At 42.1% G+C, this 12241-nt stretch overlaps 1 protein-coding gene across 6 annotated transcripts in view; it reads left to right on the forward strand.

The window, feature by feature from the left end:
- Window positions 1-12241, forward strand: part of TLN2 (talin 2) — a 425009-nt gene that overhangs the window by 289755 nt on the left and 123013 nt on the right. For all 6 annotated transcript variants that reach the window (XM_087428086.1, XM_087428077.1, XM_087428092.1 and 3 more), the window contains 6 exons: window positions 1178-1344; window positions 4082-4210; window positions 5404-5517; window positions 7616-7729; window positions 9726-9860; window positions 11815-11943. In XM_087428086.1, the coding sequence (XP_087284212.1) occupies window positions 1178-1344; window positions 4082-4210; window positions 5404-5517; window positions 7616-7729; window positions 9726-9860; window positions 11815-11943 (788 nt within the window). The remainder of the gene's footprint in view (window positions 1-1177; window positions 1345-4081; window positions 4211-5403; window positions 5518-7615; window positions 7730-9725; window positions 9861-11814; window positions 11944-12241) is intronic.

The raw sequence follows: 12241 nt of genomic DNA on the forward strand, positions 1-12241 counted from the left end.
AACATCACAAGTACAGTAAAACCCAACAATTAAACCCAACAATTATGAATAACAAGATCCAAGCCAGTGCTGGGAAGAAAGGGGTGAGCAAAGAAAACTGATGGGAAAACTGGGCCAAGGCAAACCTTAGCATTTGAGCATCAAACTGGGGTCTGTGCTTCCTATAAGCTAGAGCCAAATGACCCGAATACAGTGGATTGTGTGATATTACTCATTTGGTGTTAGGTGGCATACAAATTCATTTAAAACTTTTTTTTTTTTTTTGGTGAGGAAGATCAGCCCTGAGCTAACATCCAATGCCAATCCTCCTCTTTTTGCCAAGGAAGATTGTCCGTGGGCTAATATCTGTGCCCGTCTTCCTCAACTTTATATGGGGTGCCCCCACAGCATGGCTTGACAGATGGTGCATTGGTGCGCGCCTGGGATCCGAACCTGCGAAACCCTGGGCCACCTAAGTGGAGCACGTGCACTTAACCGCTGCACCACCAGGCCGGCCCCCATTTAAAACTTCTAAAATAGTTTTTTCTATGCCCATTATGCAAAGAATTTATTATAGGAACTTTTGTGTAAGTGTTCTTGAAATAAGGTAAATACTATTTTGTTAAGTAAATATTTACTAAAAGTAAGTGCACATAATAAATCCACATAATTTTGTTCCCTGCTTTCTCTTTATAAAGAGCTCCTCTTTGGTTCCTTGTGTCACGTTTATCCCTCATAAAGATTGAACTTGGGGGGCCGGCCCCGTGGCTTGGTGGTTAAGTGAGTGCGCTCCGCTGCTGGCGACCCGGGTTCGGATCCCGGGCTCGCACCGACGCGCTGCTTCTCCGGCCATGCTGAGGCCGCGTCCCACATACAGCAACTAGAAGGATGTGCAGCTATGACACACAACTATCTACTGGGGCTTTGGGGGAAAAATAAATAAATAAAATCTTTAAAAAAAAAAAAAAAAAAAAAAAAGATTGAACTTGGATGTGTTCGGGGCATGCAGTCCTGGCAGCCATAGGGACTATTTTCAGTTCTAGGTCTAACTCAGCTGCATTGCTTAGGAATCGAGCATGGAGTCCCACTTCTCTCTGTCCCTCTTGCCAGAGGAGTAGAGACAAGACTGTGCTGGCTCCTGAGGTTTCACCCGAGCTTTAGAGAGCAGACAGACTGCATCCTCAATCCTGTCCTCTAGGTGAAATGGTGCGCCAGGCCCGGGTCCTGGCCCAGGCCACCTCAGACCTTGTCAACGCCATGAGGTCAGATGCGGAAGCTGAAATCGACATGGAGAATTCAAAGAAGCTCCTGGCAGCAGCAAAACTCTTGGCTGACTCCACTGCTCGCATGGTGGAAGCTGCAAAGGTATTACATTGGATTTGCTCGATTGAAAAGTGACCATTATTAAGAGTTAGGATCTGGAAGAGACCTTCACGATAGAGAATGGTCAGCCAAGTGTGCATTTTTGTTTGTATAAAACCTATAGTGCTTTGTAATGTTTAACCTTGGTGGAGTGGGAAAGGAGAAGGTCTTGTAACGTATGAATGAAACCCTTGAGGGGAGTGGTGCTGACTCAGCCGCAGACAACGAAATCCCTGCTTAGCGAGTGCTCTTTTTCCACTGGATATTTGCTTTATTGAAAATGGTGATTAATTTAAACTTGAGATTTTCAACAGTAAATTCACTTAACATCTGTTTTCTTCCTGCGGTCTTAATGTTGCTTTGCACTCCGTGTGATTTCTCAACTAAACTCTTATCAAGATTTTGCTTCCTGTTTCGCTGTTCAAATCTCAGTAGTAATTTTAAATATTAGGGAAGAGTTTGAATAGTTAAGAGTCAGCTTTGTGCTTTTTCACAGCTATTTTATATCATGATGCTTCTAAAACCCAGTGATTGTTAACCCAGGGCCCTGTTTCAGAGCCCTCATGAGACGTTAAAACTCATATACCTCAATTCCACCCCCAAAGATCCTAATTCACGAGGTCACTGGTGGGACCTTGTGTGTGTGTGTTTAACCATCCCTTTTAGCAAAAATATATCTTAGAGTTTTGTAGAGTAGTTAATTTTTTAATGGTTTTTACTAGTTATATTTCTTTTTTCCCCCCACTTCTAAGTCCAAACATAGCTATTTCAAGTAAACCCTCATGTTCACAAAAATTACTTGATAAACTGGAAAGAACCTTAGTGAAAAATCTCATCAATCCCTTATTTTACAAATGAGAAAATTAAAACTCAAAAAGATTAAGCCTACCATCACATAACCAGGACCAATGTGCACATTTGTATCGAGATGAGCAGTGCTCTCCACGCCAACCCACTGAATGTACCAAGTTACCAAGAACTTGTTGAAGTATTTGTTATTTTTTTGATTATTTATATTAGATGGGACAGCATTAAGTGTTTTTGCAAATTCTTTTAACTTTTAAAGTTGTCACTTTGTCTTCATAGCAATGTTTTAATTTGCTGAATTTTGTTGAAAGCTGAAGAATGCACAATGATTAGACTTCCAAAGAGTATATTTAATGTGCAGAAAAAATATATGTTTCCTGATCAGTAACTAAGATTTCAGGCCAAGATTAGTACCCTGCATCTAATACACATTTGTCATAAAAAAGACATTGCTCAGGAAGGCTCTAAACACCCACATTAGTGTGAAGTGTAGAAGAGTTGGTTTCCTGCTGCTCAAAATATAAAATTCAGGTTGGTGTACCGCTTGAGGCGTTGATAAAGGAGTGGCTTGAAAAAGACCTGATGGCCAGAACAAATAAAATGACTTGCATGAACTTGCAAAAGAATACGAAAGTAGGTCGAACAATCCTTTCACACATGAAATGCAAAAGTATAATTTTTTAGTGGCTAGAAACACAAAATCAAGACAATTAAAAGTGGTTAAAGTTTGAAAGAATAGGTTACATTCAAGAGGATTGCCAAAACATTTCTGTCGCAGGTGTTAAAACTGTCCATCCAGTAGGAATTCGTATAACTTTTACAAATAGTTCAAAGAAATAGGTTCTTGTAAACTAGTAAGTCTGGCAAGCTGGCCATTAGGAAAATGTAGACATTCAGACAATTGGTTTTCAATAATCGATGTATTTGTTTCTGCCATCTTCTCTGCCTCGTGAGCTATATTATTGCCCTAAAGTATTCACTGAAAAAAACTTGTTTGTCTATATACAAGCACTGGTCACAAAACATCCAGGCCCAGTGAGAAAAATCTTCATTGCTGCTTTTATTGCAGGTGGGAGTGGAAGGCTGGATGAGCTTTCAGTCTTTGTTGAATTACTGTGCAGTAGAATTATATCCTCTCCTTACATTACCTTTAGCCTTTCCCTACCTCAGAATCCCACTCATCTAAATAAAATCCACTTGGATTCCTAAGACACTTGAACCTACAGCAACACAATAAAAGGGCCGTGGAGTTACACAAGGGAAGTGTGGCCATGGGCTGTGCACGGCGTCTGTCTCTTTCCCTCCCAGGATAAGGGCATCAATTGCTCTCGTTAATTCAGTACAGTAAGGTCCCAGCTTCACTTTGCTGTACTTTCCAACTCAGGCTCTCTAAGAACACAATTTCTAGGCATGGTCTGTCTTGAACATTTCCTTACAGTGTTTCGGATGACATTCCCCTCCTCCCACTCCCTCTACCCCTGCCCATGTGTTTATACCGTGATCCTAGCCCATTCTCATATACCAGTACTGCAGGACAGCAGAATCTTTCAGCAGTGATGTGTCTGTCATGCCAATTAAAATGAAATTCTCCCTGAGTGATTCAGGCAGGGGAGCTTGATCTTAACATCTTCTAACCATGGATTTTTGACCACAGGTTAATTTATATGGACGACCAAGGCTATGATCTCAAGTGTTTAATTTATTACCAATGAATTTCTACTATTTAGCCATGCAGTTTTGAAACATCCCCTGGTAGATATCTTTTTTTGTAAGAGAAAACATCTTTATCATAAAGATATTGCTCGAAGCATTTCGCTCTCTCTCTTCCAGATACTTTGTATTACTAGGAAAAAGTAAAATTGAAGGCATGAATGCAGTGTCTGTGGCATGCTGCCCCCTGGACCTCTTGAAATCTTTATTTTCACCTTCTCAGGGGGCTGCAGCCAACCCTGAGAATGAGGACCAGCAGCAAAGACTGAGAGAAGCTGCAGAAGGTCTCCGGGTGGCAACCAACGCTGCTGCCCAGAATGCTATTAAGAAGAAAATTGTCAACCGATTGGAGGTCAGTAAAGAGGCTGCTTTTCTAGGATGTCCGTTTTAGATTGCAAAGAGTTATTTGAAAAAATAATAAAATTAACAAGGCAATGCCTATATAAAGGAAGCTAAATCAAGATTAATGATATACTTGAATGGTTTAGGTACTATGAATAATTTGAAAGATCGGTTAGGTACATTGTACTTTTAGGTACAATGGTTTAGGTACCTTGACATAATTTGAAAAATTGCTTCAATTCATGGTTTCAGAAAGCCAAAATCTCTTCTGAGTTTAACATTCTTGAATAGAATTCAATTTTTTTTTCAGGAGGAACCAAGTTTTTTTTTTTTCTGGCATTAAAGGATGTACATGTTCAGGAAGGACTGTTAGCTAAAAATGTGTATATTTTGTTGAAGGCAATGACTCTTTCAGGGCTCCCAATAGAAAATATGGACTTGGGGAGATTGGAAATGGGGATCAGGCTTGGATGGAGAAGTATGGGGAGGGATTAATAAGAAATATTTTTGTCATTTTTCCGAACATTTATTCTGGAAAAAAATAGTCATCGGCACAAACTATGTAAGAGAATAAATTCCTCTCACAAGTGTATACAAGAGATTCTTACACTGAAATCTGGGAGGGCAGAGGCTGAGAACCTGCCTGTCTGAGGAGTCCCTCCATGTGTAGACTACTGGATTGTGGGAGAAAACGGGCCTCCTTGTTCTTGGCAGGAGACTAGAGAGTAAACGTGATTAAGCACTCTGGTGGGGAAGCTGAGCCTTTCTGAACCGAGGCTTCCCATGGGTTGCGAGAGGTCGTGAGCACCAGTGTTTGACACAGAGAGCAGCCTGTGCCTGCTCTCTTACAGGCAGGAGACATTTTTTTCCCTAAAACATTTAGACTTGGTGCTGCTTATCAGTGCCATCACTGTTTTGGAATTGTCCCTTGTCTTTTTGAGAAAGACAAATGAACATCTGAACTTGAGCTTACAGGCGTGCCTGTCTTTATCACTTGTCCCAGAGAATGTAAACCAAACCAGGATAAGAGGGCTTTGTTAGGATCATCAGTGGTGTTTAAAGAGCGAGTCTGTACCTGGAGTTCCCTTTCTCGTACGTGCAGCTATCCAATGCCACCCTTTTAGTAAAAGGGACGTATATAAATGTGCACGTGTGTGTTTGTACGTTTGAACCCTGGCCACCTCCTCTCACTCTCCTCTCCAGGTTGCAGCTAAGCAGGCTGCAGCTGCAGCCACACAGACCATCGCTGCCTCCCAGAACGCAGCCGTGTCCAACAAGAACCCCGCGGCCCAGCAGCAGCTGGTCCAGAGCTGCAAGGTGAGGTTCTGCCTGCCAGAGAGCCAGGTCTGCTGTAGATGACCCTGATAGCATTAGAACGCCAAGTACTCTGGTAATTCGGTTAAGACTGATCATCCAGACCCCTAATCCAGTTTTTTCCGGCTCCCATGTTCCAGGTGTACACATACTCTTGTGTCTGGTTTTTGTCTGTTAAGTGGATGGCCTGTGTTTGGAAGGAGAGTGTGATGTTTTTTCCAGAATTGTCTTTCCTTTGTCTAGATTCTTTCCTTTGTTTTCAAGAGACCAAATCAAGGAGGATCAATGACCAGGCCATTTTCAGGCTCTGAAATAGTAATGAAGTGTTGAATTTCCAGAGTGCCCTTCTCCCTTTGAGATGGGGCCTTCGCATCCAGTCTTACTCGCCGTAGCAGGGTTGATTTCCTGCTTTGCTCTGATTGCACCTTATGGATTTATTTCATCCTGTCTGGCCTCAGTGACTCTGCGCCTTAGTACTTTCTCTTGTTGCCTGTTCTTCTGCGACCTGGGCCTTGATGCTGTGGTGAGGCCAATGTACTACGACGAGTGCAGTAAACACCTTTGTTGCCTTCTCTGAGGGCCCAGATAGTTGACTTTCCCAGGAGACCCCTGCATGGTGCCAGACACAAAATGTAATTGTGCAGCCATTGCCTCCATGTTGGCAGTGAGTCTGACTGAAGGCTTTTGAAAGTATTTGCAGTTGACAGTGGGAGCTGGGTGGAGAGGCCTGTTTGCTTGTGCTTGGGTTCTGAGAGCTAACGGCCCTCTCTCTCCTTTTTGAAATTTCCTCTGTGAAATGATTCACATGTGAGGGGTGTTGCTGCTGCTTCTTCGGAAATGGCTTTGCTTCTGAGAGGAACCACCCAGAGCCTTCCAAGTCCTGATTCCAGGTTCCTCGAGGCCCCATGTTGAGAAGCAAGTATGCTCTAGTATAAAAACCTCAGCGATGCAGTGAGGCCCTGTCCTCGGGACTCTACACATAAAGTAGGGGTTTTTCTTAGAGGCAGGCCCCTGCTGCAGGGGGCGTTTGTTTCCTGTCAGAGCCTCCATTCAGCTGCCAGCAGGGGTAGAAAAATAGCATTTCCGCTTCTCAGGGGGCACATGCTACTTGTGTCCAGGAAAATACTACAGTATGAGCCCGCTCCTCCACATTTTGTGAAGAAACTGAAGATACTCGGCCTCTGGTGTCACTGTCAGGAAATGAGAGCATTACTATTTATCAGGTTGTGATGCAGAGGGGAATGAGGACCAAATTACTGCAGCCAGCAGTCCTGAAGAGGACCTAAGGAAAGTCTTATGGAAATATATTGTTTTAATCCTTGCTGGAGTGGGCTCCTGAAAAAAACATGTCACCAGGGTGGGATGCCCTTGGGACCTTCATCAGCTGTGTTGGCCGCTGTGCTATGACTTTGACGGCCTGGTCAGTCACTTGGGGTATGGGCACAGAGGGGAAATGCGGGAGGACATAGAGGGTAAAAGGCCATGTCCTAAGGCGTTGGCAGACTGTCACTTTATAGTGGCTCACCTTGGGGATGCTGCGCCTCCCTCCTCTGCTCTGGGCATTTGTTTTCCAGTTTGAGAAATGGGAAGGGCTACTTAGAGGAAGAAGAGCCATGACAATATGCAAGCTGATGGACAGAATGTGTTCCTGCAGAGTAAGAAATTGAAGTGAAAAAAGCTGGTGGTTGAGAACTTCTTTCTTCTGATCATGAGACCATATAACTTGAGTTTAGCCACCTGTGAATTGATATATTCTTTGATTCTAAGGTTTTCAACCCTCATGAGCCAGGATGGTGTGAGTTGCAAGTAGAGAAGTTCTTTTAAGGCCTCATTATGGAGAATTGTTCTGTACTGAATGTATTGGGACCTTTGGGACCACAGAGTAGAGCATGTGTGGGAGAACTACCCAGAGGTACTATGTTAGGATTCAGAGCTGGGGAGGACCCAGCTGGCTGTGTAAATCCAAGGTCTGGCACAGGCATCCCCCAGGAGTGATAGCACATCCAAAAAAAAACATTGATCGCTTGGGTCATTTTCCACCTGTTTTTGATAATTCACCATACTAGGTGTACTCAGTTTTAATTTTCCTTGCTTCCTGTAGGTGGTGGCTGATCACATCCCTCAGCTGGTCCAGGGGGTCAGAGGGAGCCAAGCCCAAACAGAAGACCTCAGTGCCCAGCTGGCTCTCATCATCTCCAGCCAGAACTTCCTCCAGGTAACACAGAAGCATTCACCTTAGTTGTCCCAGAGCCCCACACTGGGTAGGGGGTGCCCTTTATCCTTAAGGGGAGGAATAAATGAATTCCAGAGCCAAAGCAAAGTCTTTGCAGTAAGCAGACCTTGGAGCAGTTTCAGAAGAGGTAGATTTAGCTTGGCAAAGCGAAATGCTGATATGCAGGGAAATTGCCCCGGGAGATGGCACATAATCCGTTTTTCTCAAGAGTATCATCTTTATTTCTCTTCTATGAGAGAAAACATATAATAAGTTGCAACTTGTGATGAACAGCCCTGTACTAGGTATTGCTTTAGGTTTCCTGGTTTCCAGAGTCCCTAATGCTGTTATTCATAACCTGGGAAACAAACAATGGTGAGTGCATCTTCTCCAAAGGTGTGACGGTTTCTTGTGGCAATTGTAGAATTCCTAAGTATTGTCAGTCTTTGTGGGGTGAGAGGTAGATTCATTTTAAGGAAAATTAAATAAGATGAGAATATTTATTTGTAGGAAAACTCCCTTTTTAACCTACTTCCTGTTTCCAAATCTCTCAGGACTTGGTGTCTACTTGTATCTCATCAACAGTTCATGTGGTTGGGCTAGTCTCTTCCTCGTCTCTGTCTAGTTGAAGCTGTAGTTACAGGACCCAGTGATACAACTATCTGGTTAGTTTTTCAAGTGCCGTAGCTCCAACATGCAGAGATAGGACATGAAAAAGTTGATGTATTTCCTCACATTTTAACTACACACACAAACACACATATGTATGTACATATTCTTTTAAATTTGGATTCATTGTGTATAGACTGTTTTTCATGTTAACATTCATATTATGAACATCCGTGATTTTGAATAATCTATCATGTGGCTATACTGTTGTGTTTAGTTTTTCTCCCGTCATTGGACGTACAAGTTATTTTCAATTATTTGCCATCATAAACAATGATAAAAAACATAATAAATATAAACAATAAATGTAAACGATAAAACATAAACAATGATAAAAAAATGGTAAAAGTCTTTGTGGGTGCTCAAATCTTTGTACCCCTCTTGAATTATTTCCTTAGGCTAAATTCCTAGAAATAGAATTGCAGGCAGCTTCTTTTTCTCTTGGGGACATTGAGAATTGTGGCTTGGACAAGGTGTTTCTCTTTTTCTTTAGGTGGTCAGAGGGCCTGCAGCCAGCCGTGTTGTCCCCACTGCCGGCAGGCTTGCGGGGTATGATGACAGAGCAGTGTAGACGTGTTCCAGGGTCCACTCTGTGCCTGCCTTTGTCTGTCCTTTGTCTTTTGTTCTTTTAATTTTGCTATTGTAGACACATCAGATCTTTACAAGAGTAAGGCAAAGTTAGAAATAAGTAGAAATGCAATCAACAGACCAAAAAGTGTGTATTTTAAACTTTTTTCATACATGTTGTAAAACTGCCCTCCGACAAAGTTGAATGAACTTACATTCATTCAATGAATAATGAATGAAATAATAATGAAATAAAATATAAATAAATATATAAAATATATATAAAAATATTTTTTTAAATATAAGTAAAATAAAAATGAAATAAATTTACAACTAGTACATGGAGCACACTTTTTAATATATCTTTTCCAAGGGGAATCAGTTATTTAAAATATATATTTTTGAATAGTTTTGGATATATTTGAGGCACAGATTAACGAACTACTCTAAGAAACTCAAAGAAAAGTGTTTAATAAGAAACTCTCTTTGAAATCTGTTTTAAATGAGCATTTCAAGCCACTATCGCAATTTTGGCCCTCCCTCAATGACACATACTATTTTTTTTTTTTTTAAGACTCTTAGAATGTACTGCCCTGGAGTATCTGATTTGGGGTGGCAATTTTCGTGTGGAGTCTAGATGGTTTTACTATTCCTTGTTTTAGGGCAAGGTGAGTTCTGGCTGATTCACAGCATTGCTGTTTGGGTCTCTACTCTGTCTCTTGCTGCCCAGGAAATGTCTTATTTTCCGTTTATCTCGCTACAGCCCGGAAGCAAGATGGTGTCCTCTGCCAAAGCCGCAGTGCCCACCGTGAGCGACCAGGCTGCAGCCATGCAGCTGAGCCAGTGTGCCAAGAACCTCGCCACCAGTCTGGCGGAGCTACGTACCGCCTCGCAGAAGGCAAGCGGACCCTTGTCCCAGCCATTAGCTTGTCTCAATGGAGCTTTTAATTCCTTACTGCTGGTGTGACCTGGGTGTTAGCTGGGACTTGGACCTTGCTGGAAATATTTTTTGGCTGAGTTGTCCATTCGTTTGCATGACCATTAAGGATGCCCGTGTGGATTGGCTTTTATCACTTGCAGCCACTCTCTCCTAGACTTAGTTATCACCTTCTGGTTACAGATGACTTTTGTTAAACTAGGTTAGGTTGCCTGCCTCCCCCTCCTCCCATACCCTGGGACAAGCAATGGTCTACTTTTCACAATCTTAGGGGAGACTGGTAGTTATCAGTTTCTTGGGTGCCAGGTAAATTGTGAGCCAAAATAAGTGATTGTATCTTCTAGGTATCATCTTGTGAATTTAATAAAAAATTATTTAGGCAGTAAATCTATTTCAGGAGTTATTTATTTAATCTTTTTTGCCCTGAAAGGTTTTCACATTTACATGGGAGCTTTCACCTGAACAAGGTCCTCAATAGCATAGAATTGGGGATTAATGAGTTTCTGTCTCTGGAGCTTATTAATTACCAGAGGGCCTCATTACTACACTGTTTGATGTGATATTAGCATGAAGTTCTGGTGTGAATTCGTTTCTCATCCTTGTAACAATCCCTTTATAGAAACAAGCAGACTCATTCATACATGAGCAAGGGAAGAAGGTTGGAAGCTGACTTGAATTCTTAATATGAACAGTGCACTCCATAGCCAAAGAAAAATATCCATAGCTTTAGGTTATCTCCAGTAATACTCTAATAATAGAGTATTTTGAGCTGGGTTTCTCAAAGGGAGGTCCAGGGACCATCTGCCCTGGAATCACCTGGGGGCACGTAGAGTGCAGGTTCCTGGGCCTTGCCTCTGAGCAACCAAATCAGAATCTCTGGTCACAGAGCCTGAACATCTGCATTTCAACAAGTTTCCTCAGTGAGTCCTAGACACAGCCACCTCAAACAGCTGCTCTGGAGCAGTGAGTTCCAAAGTGGGGCTCAAGCAAGACTGTCCAGTGGGTTCAGAAAGACACTGGGAGAGCTTTTAAGTATTTTTTTATATAGTGTAAGGATTAAGAGCATAGACTCTGGAATCAGATAGCCCACACTCAAACTCTGGCCTTGCCATTCACTAATTTTGTGACCTGGGCAAGTTACTTAACCTTTCTGTGCCTAGTTTCCTCACCTGGTAATACTGGCACATAGAAATCAGTCAGTTAGTATTTACTGCTGCTGTTGTTACTGTTACCTAAAAAAGGAAAGAAATTAAGATTTACCAGTATTTAATATACTGATCAAGAATTATACATGCTTATAATTCGTTAACATACGTGTGCTGGGGGTGTACGAACAAAGCATTTGGAGACCAATGTTCTAAATGATCAAGAGAGTGAAGTTTTTTTAAAACAAAATTTTTTACTAAGTAAAAAAATCTATCGTAATCTTCAGTGTGGAAAGATAATGGTTTATAATCTAGAAATTCGTAAACAGAATCATTAAGGTTGCTATAGACTTATCCCCAGAGTCCCGGGTTTGTTTGTCCATTCATTCATCCATTCATTCTTCACCACATGATTTCCAGGCTTCCAGGTGCACACATACTGTGCCAGCTGCCCCATCTCTAGAACCCAGACACAGTGAATAAGGATTCTCTTTTCTGAGAGGCAAATGCATTTCAGATAAAAATAGCTTCAAGGAGACTTTAAGTATATCCAGTGATGAGACACACGTAATTGATTATTTAGGGAACTTAGAACAAAGTCCTGATTAAGCATGATTTTGCTTTCTCAGGAAATGCTTGCTACCCTTGTTCCTATTGCTAGATTTGGAGAATCATTGGTTATGTCCAGAAAGGCATTTCCCATGTTGCAAAGTAGTGGGGACACTTTTCCCAAGAAGACTGTGTACACACGTTCCCAACTCTGTTGACAGGCCCATGAAGCCTGTGGTCCTATGGAAATCGATTCGGCTCTGAGCACTGTGCAGACACTCAAGAATGAACTGCAGGATGCCAAGATGGCGGCTGTGGAGAGTCAGCTGAAACCACTTCCAGGGGAAACGGTAAGAGATGTTAGAGCCAGCTGCATGGTGGGGCTCTACCTTTTGTTATGATATGTTGAAGCATTTTTAGAAGTTGTGGTTAGTGTGCCTAAATTTCTAGCATTTTTAATGCAGAGCCCTAGAATAGCCACATTTCTTTAGAACTGCATTAAGATAGAGATCACCCTAAGGGGGCCTCTGGTAATGGTTCTGTGTGTGCTTTCCTGGGGTTTGGCTGGGGATGAACAGGCATCTGTTAATATTCATCCCTCTTTTTCTTAAACAAGACACATGCTAGTGTTTGAGGCCAGCGTTCTAA

The sequence above is a fragment of the Ceratotherium simum genome, chromosome 3 (genome assembly GCF_057802395.1).
Source record: "Ceratotherium simum simum isolate JZ-2026a chromosome 3, ASM5780239v1, whole genome shotgun sequence".
Taxonomy (NCBI): domain Eukaryota; kingdom Metazoa; phylum Chordata; class Mammalia; order Perissodactyla; family Rhinocerotidae; genus Ceratotherium; species Ceratotherium simum.